The 22,716-nt window shown below is 46.1% G+C and overlaps 2 protein-coding genes across 3 annotated transcripts in view; one reads left to right on the top strand and one right to left on the bottom strand.

Annotated features, from left to right (window-relative positions):
* Window positions 1–4,280: 4,280 nt before the first annotated feature.
* Nmral1 (NmrA-like family domain containing 1) lies at window positions 4,281–11,172 on the bottom strand. Of its 2 annotated transcripts, none has more exons than XM_013011437.1 (5): window positions 11,026–11,172; window positions 9,512–9,750; window positions 6,617–6,866; window positions 5,949–6,139; window positions 4,281–4,809 (listed from the first exon to the last, which is right to left on the bottom strand). In XM_013011437.1, exons 1-5 carry the CDS (start codon window positions 11,063–11,065, stop codon window positions 4,630–4,632), a joined length of 900 nt encoding a protein of 299 aa, XP_012866891.1. In that variant the 5' UTR covers window positions 11,066–11,172; the 3' UTR covers window positions 4,281–4,629. The 2 variants fall into 2 exon arrangements, with proteins under 2 accessions (XP_012866891.1, XP_012866892.1); XM_013011438.1 differs by having other exon boundaries at window positions 4,758–4,870; window positions 5,942–6,139.
* Window positions 11,173–12,588: 1,416 nt separating this feature from the next.
* Window positions 12,589–22,716, top strand: part of Hmox2 (heme oxygenase 2) — an 18,856-nt gene continuing 8,728 nt past the window's right edge. Inside the window, exon 1 of the mRNA XM_013011765.1 lies at window positions 12,589–12,674. The gene's annotated coding sequence lies outside the window, so the exon portion shown is untranslated. The remainder of the gene's footprint in view (window positions 12,675–22,716) is intronic.

Below are 22,716 nucleotides of genomic sequence, written 5' to 3'. Positions count from 1 at the left end.
CATTGTGGTCATTTCTTCTTTGAAAGAGTTCAAACAACCTGCAGGCAGTCCCACAGGGGGTGACTGGAGGGTCAGCTGCCTTCCTCCACAAGGTTACTCCCCTGCAGCTTAGCTGGTATAGTGTCTTGACAGTATTGTTCCCCCACTGCCCAAACCCAAAGCAGGGTACCCCATCGAACAGTATTCTCCTGTGCAAATGCTCTCGCACCTGGCTGACTTGGAGAGTCTGTGCTAAGATGTACATTGGCTCCTTTTCCTTCATTACCTTCAGAAAGTTTTCACCTATTTTTGTAGTTACACTCAAGACCTTGTGTGCTCTACAACTTGAGTGAATCCTCCAGCCCTGGTTGTTGTTTGTCAGTTGCAGGGCCTGCACTCTGGGCCTGGGAGCTGTCCCTCAGCTCTTCAGCTCAAGACTAGCGCTCTACTACTTGAGCCACAGCACCACTTCCAGCCTTTTCTGCTTATGTGGTGCTGAGGAATAGAACCCAGGGCCTCATGCATACAAGGCAAGCACTCTACCACTGAGCTACCTTCCCAGCCCCACTAGCCCTGTTTTTTTGCTGATTATTTTGGAAAGGAAGCCTCATAGGTTTTTCTGTCCAGGCTGACTTCAAACCACTATCCTTTAGGTCTCAGCTTCCTGAGTAGATAAGATTATAGATGTAAGCCACTGAGAGTTTGATGAGTTTAACCCACCTGTGCTTCCAAGAAAGCCTTAGTGCGCTCTCTCTCTCTCTCTCTTACACACACACACACACACAAAAGCTGGTGGATAAGAAAGGCTCAATAGAGATTCTCTTCAAACTTGAGATATTTTCCCCTATTTCATTCACATAGTGCTCAGACACAATTCTAGAGAGTGGGGATAAAGCAGTGAGGTTAGACAGTGTCTCAGGAAAGCATAGGTCTGTGGGAAGAGTCTTACTTCTGTACTTGGAAAGAGGGATTCTAGGAAGACTTTAGAAGAAGGTGTATAGCTGGGCACCATTGGCTCACACTTGTAATCCTAGCTACTCAGGAGGCTGACATCTGAGGATTCTGGTTCAAAGCCAGTCAAGCAGCAAAAAGTTCAAATGATAGAGTGCTGGCCTTGAGCAGAAAAGCTAAGGGACAAGCTGGGCACTGGTGGCTCATGACTATAATTCTAACTACTCAGGAGGCTGAGATCTGAGGATCATGGTTCTAAGTCAGCTGGGCAGGAATGTACATGAGATTCTTAGCTCCAATAAACTACTCAGAAAAAGCTGGATGTGGTGTTGTGGCTCAAATTATAGCGCACTAGCCTTCAGCAAAAGAAGCTAGACACTGTATCCAGGCCCAGAGTTCATGCCCTCGGACTGGGGGGGGGGGGGGGGGGGGGGGGGGATGCTTTGACGGGGGGGGTGGAAGGGGAAACAAAGGGGGGGGGGAAGGTGTTGTCCTCTGTCTAGAAGGATAGCATTGCTGCTGTGAGGCCTCCTCAGGTAGAAGGTGCTATACAACATTTACAGACTTCTGCTTTCATGTTCATTTCTACATGTAGCTTCTAAGCATTTGATTCCAGACTTCTTTGTGCCCTCTGAGCTAGTGTGCAATATGGTATATTTAAAATAAAGGTGTTTCAGGACTAGGGATGTGGCTTAGTGGTAAGAGTGCTTGCCTAGCATGCATCAAGCCCTGGGTTTGATTCCCCAGTACCACATAATCAGAAAAAGCTGGAAACAGTGCTATGGCTCAAGTGGTAGAGTGCTAGACGTAAGCAAAAGAAGCTCAGAGACAGTGCCCAGGCCCTGTAGTTTAAGCCCCAGGACTGGCAAAATAAATAAGTAATTTTTTTTTAAAAAGGTTGTTTCTAGGCCCGTGACCTCTGGGGATTACAAATAGGGAGAAGGTAGATGGCTGTTCAGCCTTTGCTGAAATCTTAGGAGGATCCATTGGGACAGGTATAGTAATGGAGTGGACAAAGTGGCCTCTTGGGGAATTAGCCTTCAGCTCCTGCCTTCTCAGACCTTTGCGCCCTTCCCCATCATCAAAACCCCTCAGCAGACTAGAATCCTTTTCACCAAGCATAGTGGCTTGGTGATAGGTTTGTAATCCTAGCACTCAGGAGGCTGAGGCAAGAGAAGCATGAACGAGTTCCAGGCTAGCCTGGGCTGCACACAAAAAACAAAAACCAGAACCTTTGCTAGTCCCACAAGCCTTGCCACCTCTGTGCCAAAACTGCCCTGGCCTATCCTGCTGTGTATCCTTGGGCTGGCTCTGAGGCAGATGAAAACATCTCTGATGGTTTGTTTAAATACTCTTGCTTGTTAAGCATCATTAAACACATACTCTGTATCTTCTAGCTAGAATTCTGCTTGTTTAGCATGACACTCTTTTTTGGGGGATCCGGTCGTGGGCCTGAACTCTGGGCCTGGGTGCTGTCCCTCAGCTCTTCAGCTCAAGGCTAGCACTCGACCACTTGAGCCACAGCGCCACTTCTGGCTTTTTTTTTTTCTGCTTATGTGGTGCTGAGGAATCAAACCCAGGGCCTCATGCATGCAAGGCAAGCGCTCTACCATTGAGCCACCTTCCCAGCCCAAGCATGACACTCTTAAAGGGTCAGGATCTTTACATAATAGAGTAAGGTAGATTTACAGTCATGTGGCCAAGGACATGGCCTGCACCTGTGTCTATACAGTGAGAAGAGGTACAGACCAGGTGCCCTGTCTGTTGGAGTCACCTGTTCCTCCTCCAGCCTAAGGGATTCTTGGGGATTCCAAACCCAGTCCTTTGAGTTTGGCCTTTCTAGGAGAACCAAAACACTTGTTTGTTTTTGCTGGTCCTGGGGCTTGAACTTAGGGCCTAAGCACTCTCCCTGAGCTTCTTTTGTCTCAAGGCTATCATTTTACCACTTGAGCCATAGTACCACTTCCAGCTTTTTCTGAGTAGTTTATTGGAGATAAGTCTTACCAACTTTCCTGCCCAGGCTGGTTTTGAACCAGCATCCTCAGATCTCAGCCTCCTGAGTAGCTAGGATTACAAGTACGAGCCACCAGTACCTGGCTCAGATACTAGGCTTTTACACAGGGATCTTACTAACATCATCTCTCCGGCAATAACGCTGTTGTGATATCTTTCACATACTTTAAATTTGTATATAATGAAGGCTTTTAGTTCACATTGATTGAACATCACCAATTTTAGAACTCTACAAAGAAACCTTGTGTGGGTTAGCATTCACTCATTCTTGGCTCTCTGGTGCCCCCTAGTCTCTGATGGTTCATCTTCTATTTTCTGTGTGTGGACTTGCCTGTTCTGGACATTTCCTATACATGTGATCCTTTGAATCTGACTTCTTTCAATTAATATTCATCAGGCTTATCTATGCTATAGAATGAATCAGAATGTCATTACACAGTATAGTAAAAACAATCCATTGTATGGCTTTTTTTTTTTTTTTTTTGGTCTGTCTTGGGTCTTGAACTCTGGGTCCTGGGTACTGTCCCTGAGCCTCTGTGCTCAAGGATAGTGCTCTACCATGAACACAGTGCCACTTCCGGTTTTCTAGTGGTTTATTGGAGATAAGAGTCTTACAGACTTGCCTTCCTGTGCTGGCTTTGAACTGCAACCCTCAGATCTCAACCTCCTGAATGACTAGGATTACAGGCATGAGCCACTGGTGCCCGGCTTTCTGGCCTGGTCTTTTGCAGCCCTGGTGTCAACTGTGTCTACTCTGTTTCTATTTGGCTTTCTCACCATATAAACTTCTAAAGGCAGAGGGTATAAGTTGTTTTTTTGTGTCAAGGAAATGCCTGTTTTCTAGATGTAGAACAAATCTCATGGGGATGCTACTCCTTTTATACCTCAGCTCATAGGTCAGGGTGGAGTTTGATAGTGATTACACAAACTCATACACAGGTTAACATTCACTGATCATGGAATCTCAGCAGGTAACTTGTGTTCTTCAAAAGGAGCCAAGTTGGAGTTGGTTCACCACAATGGTCTTCGCTGTAGGCAGCACCATTGTCCTGTGGTCTACAACTTTGCCATCCTCCCTCCCACCCTCCTGACTATTGTGAAAGTTCTGTCCATCTTGGGCTATATCAGATGCACAGAAAGGGAAAAGGAGAGGGGTTTCTAATTTTTTCTTTCCCTTCCAAGTCTGTCACTATTCAAAATAAATGTGCAGATGGCCACTGGCTCTGGAGATGCAAGGGGTGCGTACAGGGTGTTGTTGATGCTGAGGCTCCTCTTTGTGCCTAGTGCACATCTAACATCTGTGTACCGAGGATGGTGGGAGCTAGTCTGAGGCGTCCCTTTTGGCCAGGGTGGAATACTCCACACGTAAACGTTAACATATTCTTCTCTGCAGTTACCTTCTGGCTAGCCAGTTCTCCCATTTCCCCTTTATTTCAGGGAAGAGAGAGATACAAGTATCTTCCCACACCAGCCATTTCATGTCTCCTGCTGGGTTTTTCATGCTGTCGGTGCCCAACAGCTGCCACTCCAACCCACGTCCCAGAGACAGAGCCCTTTTCTTTTTGAAACCATCTGTAAGAACAATGGCTTTGTTTCAAAAAAACAACAACAAACTTGTACACAGGACAGATGATTGTGCCTCTAAAGCCTCCCCACACACACTAGAGGGGCTTCCAGATAGGCCGGTCACAGCCGGGCAAAGTCCCCTTTGTGCTGCTCCAACCACTGGTCTAGGGTCTGGGCCTTGGGGTTGAGGTGCAGGGTCAGCTCGATGTTTCGGTCGGGTTTCAGGGCATAGAAACGGAACATGTTGGCTAGGTCACGGGCCCCAGGGAAGCCAAGTTTCTCATAGTCTTCAGGAGTTGTCTGGAAACAGAAAACCCATGTTGCTCCATCTTGTCTCCAATGTGGGGAGAAGCTAGACCTGCTTCCCACCCTGCCCCCAGTCGCTGTTGGCCATAGTCTGCAGTCATGTGAAAATTTTGTACTAGAAAGATAAAAAGTTTGGAAGCCAGTATCCCTGGAGATCTATTTGATATTAGTTGGTTTAGATCTTCTTTCAAAATCATAAAATGAAAGCCTTTCAAAACAGTAGAAAATGCAACATCACTTTCTAGCTCAAAAGTCAAAACGGTTGCCTTTCCCTACAGAAGTGAATCTTCAAATCTTCACAACCCTGACCTAAGCCCTCTTAAAAAAAAAAAAAATGTAACTTGACTCCTTAGTGTCCATTTCAAAGTTTCCTTTGAAAGTGCTAAGAAAGCTCTAACACAAACTACCATGTTAATCCTCAGCCACCCATGGGGATAGACTGTATATACCCATTTATGAATAAGGGAGGCCAGGGACTTACCATGCTCACACATTGGTGGATTAGGGCTAGAACCTGGATGTGAATCTAGAAGCTTGGGCCCTCCATCCCTCCTTTTCCCTCTGTGGTTCTGCTTAGGTCTGAGTGGGAGCTGCAAAAACTTGGTATTTTTCAGTTTCTTACATGAGTAGTAGGTCCTACTTTCTAAAAAGAAACAAGGCACTCAGGGGTCTGAACAAGAAGCCTGAGGGAGCTAGGCGCCGGTGGCTCACGCCTGTAATCCTAGCTACTCAGGAGGCTGAGATCTGAGCATCATGGTTCAAAGCCAGCCAAGGCATGAAAGTTTGTGAGAAAAGTGAGGGTAGGGGAACTTCCTGTTTTACCCATTCAGGCACAGTAGAGGACAGGTCAGGCCTTTGTCCAGCCAGGACTGCTGTCCATTCTTGCAGAAATTTCTATCCCCCACCTTGGTCAAAACCTCTAAGGCAAAAATTTCACTCTGGCTACACTTAGCTCCCAGCAACAGCATGACACAGACATTCACCCTGACTATGAATTTAGATTTGCCTTGTTAAGAGGGTTGCATAAACCCTACAGACTCCTTTCTTACAAACCCCCAAAAGTTCCTTTGGGATTCAAGTAGCCCTGCCTGGCAGGCGCTGGAACACACAGCCCTGGGGAGGGGACAGCCCACCTTGGCATGGTGTACAGTCTTGCCGATGTGCCTGGTGAGCAGTGTGGCGTACTCCTCGGCAGTATGCCTGCAGGTGCTGAGCCCGATGTTCTGCCCCACGTACTCTTCTGGTTTCTTCAGCAGGCTAAGTACCACAGGACCCAGGTCACTCACAGCCATGCCATCCATGGGGACGTCACCCATGGGTAGGTCTGTGGGGACAGAGAGATGTGCTAGCAGGGACAGAGTACCTCTGTGGGGGTTGGGACTGGTTTTCTCAGCAGTCAGTCCTCTAGGAACCTGCATCCATCAGCCTGGTCAGCGTCCAGGTGTGATGACAATAGCACTTCAGCATCCACCAGTCTTCCTCACCCTGGAAAAGTGGTCTGTCCAAATCACCCAAGAACCCAGGGGGATGGAGCCCAACAAAGAGACATAAATTCCTGGCAATAGTTCTGCAAACTACAAAGGACCATGCCAGTGGCCTACTAGTGGTTCCAGATTCTACTTTCCATGGGCTAGGGCTCCCCTAGCTCTCTGCCAGTGCTAGTGCCTGCACATGAGGATGAGCTCGCACGTAATGAGAGAGAGTCAGGGCCTGCACCAGGACTACCCTAATGACAAGTTACACCTCTCAGCTACACCTGCAGCTTCACAGGGTGAGAACTGTGAGTTGTGGGGGAACCCACCCAACAAGTAGCTCTTTCCATCTGGGGCTCGCTGGGGCAGGAAGTAGGAGAGGAGGTTCTCAAAATAGCAGGGCAGCTGCACACTGGTCATGGGAACGCCGATGTCTCGAAAGTATTCCTCCACCTCCCCTTTGCCATCGAAGTGGCCTGCTGCCAGCTTCCCTGCCGTCAGCTTCTTAATGTTCTCCAGGCCACTGTAGACCACATAGTGGAGGCCCAGGCGCTTGGCCAGATCTGCCAACAGCTTTCCCTGGTGGACAGGAGAGATCACAAGATTAAGACCCCACTGGTCAAACTCAGCAATGAGCCTGGCTGTTAAGATTATGTGACCATCTCTGAAAGAAATCTGTGAAACCTAAGGATCTTTTATTTATTTTTGTTGGTATGGGGCTTGAACTCAGCCTGGGCACTGTCCCTGAGCCTCGTTGTGCTCAAGGCTGCGCTCTACCACTTGAGCCACAGCGCTACTTCTGGTTTTCTGGGGATAAGAGTCTCATGGACTTTCCTGCCCAGGCTGGCTTCAAATTGCGATCCCAGATCTCAGCCTCCTAAGTAAGGATTTTTTATTTTGAGAGAGGGTCACTGGAGATGTCACCAAGGATCTTGAGATGAGATCATCCTAGATTAACCATTAATTCAATACAAGTGTCCTTACAAGAGTCAAAGAGGCACTACTGGCTCTTGCCTATAATTCCATATGCTATGCAGAACTGAAGTTTGAAGCTAATTTGGACGGATAAATCCATGAGACTTTTTAATACATTTTTTATTGTAAAAATACCCTACAGAGGGGTTACAGTTACATGAGTAAGGCAATGAGTACTTTTCCTATCAAGCATTGTTACCTTCTTTGTTTTTCCCCTACCATCCCTTCCACCTCCCCAACTCCCCCTCCCCAAGTTGTAAAGTTCATTTTTCAACATAGTGTCCCATAAGACTCTTATCTCCAGTTAACCAGCAAAAAGAACTGGAGGAATTGTTCAAGTGATAATGCTCCAGCCATGAGCAAAAAAAAAGCTGAGCAAGAGGCCCTGACTTTAAGCCCCAGAACTAGAAAAAATAAATACTGTTTATCAAAACAAATACCAGGAAGTGAAAATATGTTTTGAAACATGGGCACAGGGAGGGGGGTGCCACAGGAATGGAGAGAGGAAGGGTGAGTAACTATAGTCATTATAGTCAATATACATTATATAACTTGGGAAGGAAAGGACAGGGAAAATGAAGACGGGGGGGGGGCGGGGGGGAATTGGCCAAGAAACATTGTACTCAAAACCTGACTTAAGGGATTATAGCCCCTTTGTACAACTATTTAATAATGCTAATAATTATAATAAAAGTCAGGAGTTAGGCATGGTAGTTATACACTTAGAATCCCAGCTATATAGGAGCTGGGCTGGGAAGGTGGCCCAGTGGTAGAGCGCTTGCCTTGCATGCTCGAGGCCCTGGGTTTGATTCCTCAACACCACATAAGCAAAAAGAAAAAAGCCGGAAGTGGCGCTGTGGCTCAAGTGGTAGAGCACTAGCCTTGAGCTGAAGAGCTGAGGGACAGCGCCCAGGCCCAGAGTTCAGGCCCCACGACCGGACCCAAAAAAAAAAAGAATCCCAGCTATACAGGAGATACAGCTAGGATGATCATGGTCAAAGGCTAGCATAGGCCAAAATTAGTTCAAAACCCTATCTCAAAAACAAAGCTGGCTGCAGTGTCTCAAGCCTATGATCCTAGCTACCTGGGACATGGAGATCAGAAGATCTCAGTTCAAGCCCAGCCTGGGCAAAAAAGGTTCATGAAGTCTCATGGAGTTCATGAAGTCAAGAAGGAGTCCCATCTTGACAATGGCTGGGCACTGGTAGTGCAGACTTTTCCTCCTAAGCTATAGGGTAAGCACAGTGACTTGGTGCTTAAGTGCACACCTGCACAAATAGGATGACAGTCCAACCTGGGCATAAAGCAAGACTCTATCTTGAAAACAACTCAAAAAAGGGAATAAGAGAAGACACATGAAGAGACCATATGAAGACAGGCAGAAGTTGGAGTGATACAGTCACAAGCCAAAGAATGCCTGGAGCTACTGAAGGTGGAAGAGGTGAGGAAAGATTCTCCCCCTCTAGGGCCTTTGGAGAGGGAGTATGAGTATGCTGTGATTTTAAACCACACAAATATGGCTGGGCGCTGGTGGCTCATGCCTATCATCCTAGCTACTCAGGAGGCTGAGATCTGAGGATCATGGTTCAAAGCCAGCCCGGGCAGAAAAGACTGTGAGACTCCTATCTCCACTAAACCACTGGCGCTGTAGCTCAAGTGGTAGAGCGCTTGCCTTGAGCTGAAGAGCTGAGGGACAGCATCCAAGCCCAGAGTTCAAGCCCCATGACCACCATCACCAACAACAAAGAAAAAAACAAAATAAAAAGACCACAAATATGGTCATTTACCACAGTAGATCCTGGATGCTCACACAGGTTTTCAAGGACTACAATGAGATTTGTCTGGGTGCCCATGGCCCACACCTGTAATCCTACCCACTCAGCTGAGATCTGAGAATCAAGGTTTGAAGCCATCCTGGAAAGGCAAATCTGTAAGACTTGTATCTCCAACTAACCACTAAAAAGCCACAAATGGAAATATGGCTGAAGTAGTAGAGTGATAGTCTTGAATGAAAAAAACGAAGGGACAGTGCCAAGGTCCCGAGTTCAAGCCCCAGAGTCAACACACACACACACACAATTTGTTTCACCCAGAGATTGTCCACTCTGTTGTGGTCTCCACGTAGTTTGCCTCCCAGGGTTCTGGTGCTAAAGGTTACAGGTGGTTTGAGAAGAGGAAGGCCTGCAGTGCTTGGCTCCTAGCAAAGCAGATCAACTAGGGTCAAAGACGCCTCTCCCATCTGCCCTCACCTGCTTGACCTCCAGTTCCTGGCTGCACTTTTCCCAGTAGTTGGTCACGATGAAGGTGGCATGAGCCCCAGTCAGAGCCAGCTCCATGCTGGCCTCATCACTCTGGTCTCCCTGTACTACTTCTGCACCCTGCTGTTTCAGCTCCTTCGCTGCTCTCTGCCCAGGGTCCCGGGTCACTACTCGAACCCTGAATGTTCCATCTTCCAGGAGTGTGCGGGCCACTGAGCCCCCTTGGGCACCTGTGAAGAGTCAGAAAACTTCCAGAGTCACTACTGACAGTCCTGAGAAAGCAGAGCTCAGAAGCGACTGCTGCACCACAGCAAGGAGCTGTGGTGTATTCACATATAATTCACTTACATAACATTTACCTTTTCAGTCCTGGGGATAGAACCTATGGTCTGTAAAATACTAGGTAAGTGGGCTGGGAAGGTGGTTCAGTGGTAGAGCGCTTGCCTTGCATGCATGAGGCCCTGGGTTCGATTCCTCAGCACCACATAAGCAGAAGAAAAAAAGCCGGAAGTGGCGCTGTGGCTCAAGTGGTAGGCTGAAGAGCTGAGGGACAGGACCCAGGCCCAGAGTTCAGGCCCCACAAACTGGACCCACCCCCCCCCAAAAAAAAAAGATTATTAGGCAAGTACTCTAACACTGAACCACATCCCCAGCTCAACAACCCCAACACTCTTTAGTCGGGGTTGTTTGTTTCTTGTCGCATGGCCTCTGTATGAAATTAAGGCTGCCCTCAAACTGTATTATCTTCCTGCCTCAGCCTCCTCAGTGTCAGGAGGATACTACCTTTTTTTTTTTTCTTTTCATGTACAGGGTAGTGCTTTTCCAGGCCCTGGGTTCCATGCCTGGAACAGAAAACACGTTTAAAAAGCCTACAAGCAAGCAGGGCTGTAATCCTAGCTACTCATAAAGATGAGATCTGAGAATTGAGGTTTGGAGCCAGGAGGAGCAGACAATCCAAAACGCTGAAGGTATGGTGCCAGCCTAGGAAGAAAGTTTAGCAAGGGACAAGGCCCTGAGATCAAGCCTTCAATATCAGGGGATTTAAAAAGCAAAGTAGTAAATAAAATCCTTATTCTACTTGTAAGTTAATATGTTGAACTGAAGCCATTTGGTACAACTAATTTCTTAAAAAAACACCATTAAAAAATCCCTCATAGGTGTAGCTCAGTGAAAGAATTTAGGTTTAGCATGTGGTAAGTCTTGAATCTGACCCCTAGCACAGAAAAAGAATACACACACACACACACACACACACACACATATGCATGCATGCATACAAACACACAAAAAGAAAAGTGGGGTGGCAAGATAGTGTCTACTGGGAGGTAACCCCAGAAATTTGCTAATTGATGGAAGAGGGGCGTAGGAAAATACAATTTGGTATCCTGTACATGTAACTTTTTTTTTAATCTAAAAGTCATCTGCACTCAAGTTCTGCGCCTTGAGTCCCTGCAGACCCAGGATAGAGCAGCTGTGGCTCGCGCAGGCCTGGCCCGCCGGCTCACCTGTGGCTCCAAAAACCACCACCAGTTTCTGGTCCGCCATGAAGGGCTCCAGGCGAGGGGCGAGGTCCCAAGGCTGAGGTTGCGGGATTGCAGAAGTGGAAATAGACAAAGGTCTGGATGCAGAACTGCCGGAGAACCGCGTGCGCACCAAAGAAGAGCGGGCTGGTGGTTGCAACCCGCCCCCTTTGCCCGCCCACCACAGGGCCCGCCCACTTCCGGACACGCCCACCGCCCCTCTTTCTGGCAAGCGAGATCTCCGCCTCCCTCGCAGCTGCCCAATGGGAAACGCCCACTGGGCGGGGCCCTGCCTGGGGACTCTGGTGCACCCCCCCCCCCCCCGCCAGCCTGCAGCAGAGCCCACTGCCGAGGGGTGGTTCTGCCCTGAGGAGCTGCTTGACCCACTCCAGCTCCCACCCATCCTGGCAGAGCCCCCGTAGGCCGCGTTGTACCCGAGAAGCCCCCCCCTCCAGTTCGCGGCTTCTGGACGCCCGCAGTCCTTGTCTTGAGCATGGCCCTACACGCCGCAGACCTTGCTCTTCCCCACATATTGGCCCAGATGGTTTGTCCGGATCCTGGCCGGATGCAAACGTGTTTGCGCACGCCTGGAAAAATCTTGCAAATCACTTCTTCCTCTAGTGCACGTGTCGGGGAGGCTGCCCGGCCTGAGGCGGGAGGAAAAAAGCAAACAAAAAAAGGAAAGGAAAAAAAAAAACTCATTGCGTTTTCTCTCTTACCGCCAACCAAGCCTGTGGCTATGACTCTTAACCTCCAAAGTCCGGCCTGTCGCAGTGCTTGGGTATGCCTGAGTCACGTTTGCAGTTGTCAGGACTTGCACTGATTACAATCCTTTTTATTACGTGGTAGGTCTTGTGTTTAATCAAACTTCTGAAATGACTCCTAAAAAATTATTGCTGTTGGCTTAAGATCACTATTTTTTTCCTTACTTGTATCAAGATCCCAGACCAAAGTCATCTTTTTTTTTTTTTTCTAGTCCTGGGACTCGAACTCTGGTCTACAGCACTGTCTCTGAACTTCTTTTGTGGAAGGCTAGCAGTCTACCACTTAAGCCACAGTGCCTCTTCCGGCTGTGTGTGTGTGTGTGTGTGTGTGTGTGTTACTGAGGAATCGAACCCAGGGTGTCATGCGTGTTAGGCAAGCACTCCACCACGAAGCCACATTCCCAGCCCCCAAGGTCATCTTGCAGAGCATCTGTTTTGCTGGCACTGCTGATTCTTAGCACCGGAAATGGTATCTGGAACAAGGCAGACATTGAAACAACTTTTGAACAGCCTGGCACTGCAGTTATGAGGTCAAGTCAGAAAGCGGCTGCTGTTTTAGTTATAATCTAGCCTTTGAGATAACCCACAAGATGATGGGGTTTTTGTTTTTCCCCTGCGAGGGGCGGAGCCCACTACCCGGGCAAGACGACTGCTCGGCCAATGAGCGAAACAACCTCAGTCCTTGTTTAATGCCTCCCGCCTCTCGTAGGGGGCGTGGCGTGGTGTTTGGGGGCGTGTCGCTAGTAGGCCCCGCCCACGCGCTGCGTGCACACGTCGCGCCGTCCTGTCGCTCGCCCGCTCGGCTGCGGCGCCGCTGAGGGAGTCGCTGACTTGGGGATTGGCGGATTTGGGGAGCGCACTCGCTGCGGGGTGAGTGACCCGCGTTCTCCCTGGCCTTGCTGTCGTCTGTTCGGACAGCGCCGCCGGGACCCCGCGGGTCCTGACCTGACGGGGCTCCTCAGGAACTCGTCGGGGCGCCGGGCTGAGGGGACGCTGGGCGGGGGGCGGCCGGAAGCCGCTGAGGGAGGCGGAGGAGCGTCCGACCGCGGGGACCCGGGCGGCGGCGGGAGTGTCAGGTGAGGACGAAGCCTCTCCTGGGGGGGCCCGGGCCGCCTCAGCGGCTCCCTGATGTCCCGTGGGGCCCAGCCCTCGCAGCGTCCTGGGTGAGCTTGGCGAGGGGACCCCGGGGTCCGCGACCGGAGCCCGGCGTCGCTGTCCCGCTGGCTGTCGGCCGCAAGCTCCGTCCTTGTAGTGACTCACCTCGTGGGAGGCGCCCTTTGCATCAGCGTGGGGACTTTGGGGGTGACCTCCGGTGTCCTTTTGTGTGTAGGTGTGTGTTTGCCGGCCTGGAGCCTTGAACTCAGGACCTGGGCTGCCCCTGAGCTTATTTTTTTTGGGGGGGGGCCGCTCTACCATTTGAACCACAGCTCCACCTCCACCTTTTGGGTGTTTAATTGAAGAGTCACATGAACTTTCCTGCTCTGGCTAGCTTTAAACCTCCGTCCTCATATCTTCAACCTCCTGAGTAGCTAGGATTACTGGCATGAGCCACTGGTACCCTTCAGTGCAGAATTCAGCAAGAGGAGCAATGACCTGTAAGTGAAGCTGGTTAGTCTGGATGAGGAGTTCACTAGTCACCTCCTGAGTATTGTGCTTTAGGCGTCCTAATTGCCTTGTAAAAGCTGTCGGGACCGCCTTGCACAGTCTTTGCATGAGGCCTGTCTGTGGGTCACGCCCCTTAAATTGGTTCTGAAGGACCAATTGTCGTGGCCGGTGGCTGTTCTTCTTACTGTGCTTTGTTGATGATGCCATAAACTGGACAAGACCGGGTTTGAAAGGTAACCTTTTATAATGCACTATAATTGAGAGCAAGACCTCTTGCTCTCAAGCTCTCCCTAAATCTTGTGAGTTGATCATTTCTCCTGTCTGTAAAAGGAGATCAACAAGAGACTCATGGGAAGTAACTTGACCTACATCCCACAATCAAGAAGATAGCACAGGTGATGTTGAACTCGGCAGTTTGGTTCCGGATAGATACTGTGCTCCTTCCTAAATGGAGTTGTAGAAATTGGAAATGGATTACATTGTTGAAGTGGTCTTCCTTCACTCCTGTCAAGTAAAAGGATATAAAATGGTTTTGTGCCTTTGAATTTCTGGCATGGTGTTCATTAACAAGTGTATATCATTTTTTGGTGATGGGACGGAATCTAGGGCCTCTTGCATGTGTGTATGTGGGCTTTTCTGTTTGTTTTCTTGCTTTTTTTTTTTTTTTTAATAGAGCCTGTTCTGTGTAGCCAGGCTGACTTGGGATCACAGTTCAAAGCCAGTTCAAGCAGGAAAGTCTGTGAGACTCTTACCTCCAATGAACCACCAGAAAACCAGAAGTGGTGCTATGGCTCAGGTGGTAGAGCTCTTGCCTTGAGCTGCAGAGCTCAGGGTCAGTGCCCAGGTCCAGAGTTCAAGCCCCATGACCAACTAAAAAAAGGAAAAAGTTTCCAAAAATAGTCTTAGAGCCAAAACACTGATGTAGGTTTGGGAATATGGGGGCCTTGTGTTCATTGAATGACCTAATCCAGCTAGGGATATAAAGAGTAAATCCTATGATTCCCCTTTGAATGACTTGACTTCCATTTTTCCTTTGCTTGGGCCAATAAGTTGAGCTGCTTTGAGTCAAAGGAAGCAAGAATAGGACCTACTTAGAAATGACAATACCAGTGAGTTACATAAAATTTAATGTTTATTACCTTTAGCTTACCCCTCAATAAGACACCTAGGGCTGCCTTCATTTTCAAATTTCTTTTAAGTAGGTGACTTGTTATAGGACAGTTGGGCTCTGCATGTAGATTGCACCAAAAACTGGAATATAATTCCTACAGAGAGCAGATCTTTTAGAAATTGGAATTGTTATGTTTTGACATGAAATGTAAAACTCACCTTGTCACTCCTTGGAGAAAAAAAAGATGAAAAATTTGACCTATAAGTTGCCTACGTTGCTGGTCATAGTTAACTAAAAAGTTACAAACATAAACGACATAGCCTTTTTCTCGGATAGTAGCTAAACGGAGAATCAAGAATTCTGGAGATGAGATGTGCCTCAGTAGTAGCATGCTTACCTATCATGCCAAAAGCCCTGGGTTTGATCCCCAGTTCTGCCAAAAATATTAAGTGAAAATTCAAGACCACATTCCCTTTTGTATACAAGACATTGAAGATTCTCAGATCTCAGCCTCTTGAGTAGGAGTACAGGCATAAACCACTGGGGCCAGGCTTCTCAGTCTTTCCTTTAATAATAACGTTAGCTGTGGGGTTTTGTTTTGTTTTTCTGTGGTAGAGGGAATTGAACCCAGATCCTTTTTATTTATTAATTTATTTATCGTTGGTTGTGGGGTTTGAACTCAGGGCCTGGGTGCTGTCCCTGAGCCTCTTTGTGCTCAAGGCTAGTGCTCTACCTCTTGACCACAGTGCCACTTTCAGATTTTGAGTGGTTAATTGCAGGTGAAAGTCTCACAGGGACTTTTCTGCCTGGGCTGGCTTTGAACCACAATCCTCAGATATCAGCTTCTTGACTAGCTAGGATTACAGTTGTGAGCCACCAGCGCCCAGCTGCCATTTGTTTTTGATTTGGGACCAGGGTCTTGATATCTTTTTGGCCAGGTTGACTTTGAACTCAGGATCCATCTTCTGAGTCCCCAGGATTATAGGCACATACCAACATAATATTACTCTTATTAAAGTAATATTAATAGTAATAACTAAGAGTAGTTACTTGGGGTTATTATGAGGCAAGATATATAGCTGTTGTAAAGGGAAGCCATTTATAAACAGCCCAACGTATCTAAAATGACATCTAAATTTCAGTTATGACCACCTGACCTGGAGTGGGACAGGATTTCACCATTTTTCTCCTTGCATGTCCATATTAAGATCCTCCTGCCTTAGCCCCCCAAGTGCTTGGGTTACAGATGTATATTACCATGCCCATTTTAACCATCTATTCTTACAATGGTATAACTATTTTAAGCAAATATTTTAAATCAAGGACTGTCAGCTAGTAAAAAGTGGGATGTGGTGCCATATGCCTGTCATCCCAGTTATACATAAAGCGTAAATGGAGGATTTGGCCTCAGCCAAAAGCAAGACCCTATTTGACAAGTAATAGTGGAAAAGGGGCTGGTTCAAGGTGTAGCTCTAGCAAACCCAAGCTCCTGAATTGAGTTCAAACCCTATTACCACAAAAATAAAAAAGAGGCTGTTGGGGCCGGGAAGGTGGCTCAGTGGTAGAATGCTTACCTAACATGAATGAAGCCTTGGGTTTGATTCCTTAGTACCACCTAAACAGAAAAGGCCAGACATGGTGCTGTGGCTCAAGTGTAGAGTGCCAGCCTTAAGCAAAATTTGGCTTGGGTACAGTACCCAGGACCTGAGTTCAAGCCCTAGGACTAGAGAGAAAGAAGGGGGGAGGGGGGGAGCTGATAATACTTGGTAAATGTTAAAGTCTCTGGCGCCTGGTTGATCTAAGACACAGGTTTCCAAACTCCTATTTGGTAAATATGAGAGTAGGACTGGAAATCTGGTTTTTAAGAGTTTCTAGTTGACTCTTGTTTGCGATTTCCTTGATTATATGGACAGAGTTTATAGATATAAGTTAATAAGATACATGAAGAAAGTTACAGGGAGAGAAGAAAGAGGTAATTGTGTGATGATAACTGTGCTGTCACTTTGTGTGCCAGAGAGCAACTGGGAAGATAGTCTCTTCTTTCTGCTTAGTGGGAAAACTAATTTTTGTCACAGGAATAGATTTATTTCTTTCCCAGGAGTATCACAGGCCTAATTATTGTCATAGTTTTCAGTAACTTTGAGAAGGGCCTTGGAGAAGGATGGCACAACAGAGACCAGTGTCCTGTAACTGGTTTGCCTAAACTTCTTCAAGTGTTCTGGGTTTCTACCTTTCTCCTGATTAGCTGTCTTAGTTTTAGGAGACTCTGATTTCATTGCTTTTTTTTTTTTGGTCAGTTGTGGGGTTTGAACTCAGGACTTGGGTGCTCTCTTTGAGCTCTTACTTTGAGTCACAGCACCACTTCCAGTTTTCTGGAAGTTAATTGGAGATAAGAATCTCACAGACTGCTCTGTCCAGGCTGGTTTTGAACTGCAATCCTCAGATCTCAGCCTCCTGAGTAGCTAGGATGACAGGTGTGAGTCATCAGCGCCTGGTTTATTACATTTCATATTCAATCCTGCAATTACTTAAGAGCTTATTAAAGCACTGTGCTGGTACTGTGGAAGGTGCTAGCATGATTAAAACAATTTTACATCATGCTATTTGGTTTGTTTATTCTTTTTTATTATTATATGCTATTTGACTTCTGTTGATTTAGTTGATCAGCTTACCTCTTAAGTAGCTGTTATGATTGTATGTTTCCTACCAAAAATGAAAAAACTCATGATCCAAATGTACAGTTGTAGTGAAGAAACTGGTGGAAAAGGATATTTGAAATCAGAATTGTTCTGGAAGCCGGGCATCAATGGTTCATGCCTAAAATCCTAGCCATTCAGGAAGCTGAGATCTGAACATCATGGTTTGAAGCCAACCCAGACAGGAAGGCTGGATGTAGAGTTGTAGCTCAAGTGGTACTGTGCTAGCCTTGAGTGAAAAAGTTAAGGGACAGCATCCAGGCCCAGAGTTTAAGTCCCAGTACCAGCATAAAACAAACTAAAAACAAAACAGAATTGTTCTAGAAAATTTGGAACATAAGCTTTGTCTTTACTACAGTTGTCTGTATTGTACAATTAGTGTTTATACAGTGGTGTGCCTGTTTATCTTTTTCTGATTTTCCATTTATCTTTCTCTCATGGGCCTCATACATGGTGGGCAAGTGCTATTTGAAATCCAAAGTGCAGTCTTAGCCTTCTTTGTAGTCACAGAGCCCATGAGCATAATGTTGATAGTATGTGATGTCACTCCCCCACTAGCCATCCGCTTCCATAGATATTTGAGCTGTTTTCTAGCAAGATCACTGTGTGCTGAGGCAGATGAACTGTTTCCAAGGCAGTCCAGAGGGGCAAGAGGGAACAGGGAAGACTCAGTGAGCAGGCAGAGTTCCCACGTAGGGTCCCACGTAGTTGTATTGGAAAGAAGATAAGGAAAGGAAATAGAGGGAAGTAGGGTCCAGATGCCCTCTAAGTCCTGTTTGAAAGACATAAATCTTCATTCCTTTCCTTCTTTTCTGTGTGTGGTGGTATGTGATGAAAAAAAACACAAAACAAAACCAAAATCCCGGGCTGGGAAGGTGGCTCAGTGGTAGAGCGCTTGCCTTGCATGCATGAGGCCCTGGGTTCGATTCCTTAGCACCTCATAAACAAAAAGAAAAAAGCCGGAAGTGGTGCTGTGGCTCAAGTGGTAGAGCGCTAGCCTTGAGCTGAAGAGCTGAGGGACAGCGCCCAGGCCCAGAGTTCAGGCCCCACGACCGGACCCCCAAAAAAACAAAACCAAAATCCCTTCTGGGCCTTGTGTGTGGCAGGCAAGTTCTGTGCCACTGAGCTACATTATCTTTCTATATTGGAAGACAAGGGGAAAAATTCCTGCCTTCCTTTTGCTTAGTAATAGCAAATTACTAATAATTAGCAAATTACAAAGCAAAAACAACAACAAACCCTACCACCCACACATACTCAACTTTATTCTTCCTCCATCACACAGTTGGTTATTTATTAACTTTAAAAAAATTCCCAAATGTTGTGCTGAAGGTCATATTTGTCTAACTTTGAAAAGCTTTATGAGAAGACAGTATGTGAGCCCAAAAAAGAAAAGTGGTATGTGATAGCTGCTGTAGATTATGCTTTCCTCCTTTTTTTTTTTTTTGGTTGGTCATAGGGCTTGAACTCTGGGTGTGGGCCCTGTCCCTGAGCTCTTTAGCTTAAGGTGAATGAATGCTCTACCACTTGAGCCACAGAGCCACTTCTGGCTTTCTGGTGGTTAATTGGAGATAAGAGTCTCATAGACTTTCCTGTTTGGACTGAGTTTGAACCTCAGTCCTCAGATCTCTGCCTCCTGGGTAGCTAGGATTACAGACATTAGCCATCAGTGCCTGACTGCTTTCCTACTTTGAATTTGCCTTTTTTTTTTTAATTATTTGAGATAGGGGTGAGGCAATACATGACACTCTTCCCCCACCATTTTCATTACTTTTTTTTTTCCTACTGGGGCTTGAACTTAGGGCCTAGGCACTGTCCCTCAGCTTCTTTGCTCAAAGCTAGTACTGTACTACTTGAGCCACAGTGTCACTTCCAGCTTTTTCTGTTTATGTGGTACTGAGGAATTAAATCCAGGGCTTCATGCATGCTGGGCAAGCACTCTACCACTAAGCCACATTCCCAGCCTTTCATTACTTTTAATTCTAAATACTGTACAAATCTACAGAGTATAGTAATACTAAGACTCTCAGCCTGAGCTCTGTCTTCTTAGAAACCTCTATGCCATGAGAACTGGATGCACATGCAAGCTGAAGCCCATAAAAAGAAAGATGAGGCAGCGATCCAAGTAAACTAGCTTGTGCAGCTGTCAAGGCCAGAGAAGTAGACATGTGGCTTAAGCGGAAGAACACTAGCCTTGAGTACAAAAACTAAAGGACAGTGTCTGAATTCAAGCACACACACACGCACACACACACACACACACACACACCTAGAATGTGTGAGGAGCTGTGTTGAATCTCAACACCACTCAAACACCTGGGTCATGGCTCTCAAGTGGTAGTCTGCCTGCCTACAAGTGCAAGGCCCTGAGTTTAGACTCTAGTACCACCAGAAATAGCTAAAGACTGTTTTGGTAAATACTCTTCTTCCCACCTTCACAGGGAGGTATTTGGGTGAAAGGCAGACCCAAGGACATTCCTTCGTAAACGAACACAACTGTCTCAGAACACCAGCTGTCATGGGCTTGCATTAGTGCTAGTCCAAAGGACAGCTTGTTCCTATGTGGATGCGGTGGTTTGATCTGATTCCCAGGAAAGGTGGCACTGCCTTAGGCCCCTGCACCTTCACTGATAATGTCTTGAGGCAGAGGTGTTTAAGGCTCAGTTCTGCTATCAGGAAAGGCCCTTATGGCTATCACATAAGGTTTAAAGGCAAGAAGAATGGTTGGGGGTAGAAGGAGTTGAAGACACAGAAACTACGTGCTTTTTGGGAGGTCATGAAGTTTTCAAGGTCCTGTTGAACTTTTGGAAATGAGGTATGCAAGGAGCCAGAAAGCTCCTGTTATCGTGTATAATCTAGGACCAGTTTCCTACTGCTGCTTCTCTTAAGACATACAGGCCTAAGAGACCCAGCCTGTAATCCTAACAACTCAGGAGGCTGAGATTTGAGGATTACGGTTCAATGCCAGCCAGGACAGAAAAATCTGTGAGACTCTTATCTTCAGTTACTAGCAGAAAGACAGATGTGGCCAAGCACTAGGAGTTCTAGAGAAGCTGGAGTGTCTGGAAATTCTCCTAAAATCTCAGTAAGTACAATTTAGTTCTTCTGATTCTTAGCCTATTTAGCAGTCCGATACCAGACTGATAAATGATAGATTTCTCCTAGTTTTAGGTTCCATCCTACAAAGGCTGGCCTCAAAATCATGATCTTCTTTACCTTTGCTTCCCTAATGCAGGGATTACAAGGAGTATGTTAGCACACATTCCAGTCTCATAATTCATTGAATTCATTTAAGTCTCGTGACTTAAATAACTTATTTAAGTCAAATCTTATAACTTAATTCTTTTTTGGGGGGGGGTCCGATTGTGGGGCCTGAACTCTGGGCCTGGGTGCTATCCCTCAGCTCTTCAGCTCAAGGCTAGCGCTCTACCACTTGAGCCACAGCGCCACTTCCGGCTTTTTTCTTTTTGTTTTTTTGTGCTGAGGAATCGAACCCAGGGCCTCAGGCATGCAAGGCAAGAGCTCTACCACTGAGCCATCTTCCCAGCCCCTAACTTAATTCTTATGCAAAATTGATGACTTAAATTATTTTTATTTTTTTGTTATCTTTAAGTAGTTGTACAAAGAAGTTCCCATTTTACAAAACAGTATTATGAGTACAAAGTGTCTGACAACATTGCCACCCATCTCTCCTAACCCATCCCTTCTCTCACTTTTTTTCTTTTATTGAGATTAGGTGATTACATAAATTTCACACATTTCACAGTATTGTGGAATAGTGATACTTAGTTAAAGTCACAAACACATTTTAACTTTTACAAGGCAAATTGTCATTATCATGGTCTATACAGTTTGTGAGTTCTATGAGTTTTGACAATACAGGTTATTTTTTCCACATCAGGTGATGTTTACATTTTTCCTTTTGCTTATGTGGTCTGTTCCCACTTTATTCCTCCTCCTAGCTTCCCTCTGTTGTGTGCGTATATCTACCATAATATGCTTAGAACATGGAGTCATTTAGCAATGATATGACAAAATGGGTGGCTGTCCTTTGTTTCTTGAGTCCTGTTACTTTGCCATATCTTCTTGTATTTTGGCTTTAGCATCCACATATCAGGGAGACCATGTGCTATTTGTCTCCTTGTTCTTGGCTTACTTTGTTCAAAATAATCTGCTCTAGTTCCACCCATTTCCCTGCAAATACCATTATTTTGTCCTTTCTAATGGCTGCATAGTATTCCATTGTACATAGGTACCACAATTTTTGTATCCACTCATCAGTAGTGGGGCATCTGGATTGTTTCCAGATCTTGGCTAGTGTGAACAGTGCTGCAATAAAAATGGAGGTGCATGTGTCTTTGTATATTGGTTCCTGTTGTTCAGGATAGATGCCTAGGAATGTTATGACTGGGTCATAGGGGAGGTCTATATTTAGCTTTCTGAGGTGCTTCCAGACTACTTTCCAAAGTGGTTGTATTAGTATACATTCCCACTAGCAATGGAGTAGAGTTCCTTGTTCTCCACATCCCCTCTAGCATTTGGGTGACTTAAATTCTTATGCAGAATTGTTACAAGAAAAAAACAGAAATTAAGTAGCTATTCTGGGGTCATCCAACTGATAGGGCAGATCCAGGATTTACTCTTAGTTGTACATGTTAGGAGTTTTGGCTGAACCATGTGTTGCCTCTTGGTCTCCATGTGGCCAGTAGACTTCTCCCTTGGCTCATTTTAGTTTACCTTTGTGGATGCCTACTGCAGACTGAACAGTTTAGTATGCAGACTGCTTGTTCAAAAGATTTGTGTGCATGCTGTTATTAGACGTATTGCACCCAGCTTCTAGAAACTTCCTGTTGGGAAAATTCTCTCTCCATGTCATAAGACGCATAATTGCAGTGCAGATACTTACAATGTGTATTTAAATTAATAGTCACATGGCATTCATGTAGATATTGAGTCATCACTAAGTAACTGTTAGCTTGGAGAGGCTGTGTTCTGAGAATATTCTACAGTGAGGAAGGTAAATAGCACACCTCTTAAAGTTCCTCATGTAGACAATACAGAATAATCTATTACCTCTTTAATACTTGAAAACTTCAGTGAAGAGCTAGAGTTTCTAGAATGTGTCCCTAGAAAGCCAGCTGAAGGTTCTTTAGCTTAGTAATCCCTATGTCACTGTGATTTTCTGCCTTTTAATTATGGTTATGAGATCTGTTATGAGTAATCTGTTTTACTAACAGCTCTTTTTGTTAAGATTTTTGTCTTACAAAGTACAGGGCAGTAGTCACTGATTCTTGTAATCTTAGCTGGTTCAAAGCCAGCCTAGGTAGAAAAAGAAAATTCCTCTGTAAAATAACCACAAAAGGCAGAGGTGGCTGGGCTCCAGTGGCTCATGCCTATAATCCTAGGTACTCAGAAGGCTGAAATCTGAGTATCGTGATTCAGAGCCAGCCTGGGCAGAAAAATTCCCTAGACTCTTTAAGCCAGTACTAGGGCTTGAACT

Source organism: Dipodomys ordii, unplaced genomic scaffold, assembly GCF_000151885.1.
Source record: "Dipodomys ordii isolate 6190 unplaced genomic scaffold, Dord_2.0 Scaffold14, whole genome shotgun sequence".
NCBI lineage: Eukaryota > Metazoa > Chordata > Mammalia > Rodentia > Heteromyidae > Dipodomys > Dipodomys ordii.
The sequence above is the reverse complement of the archived record's forward strand: the minus strand, read 5'-3'. Positions and strand labels throughout refer to the sequence as shown.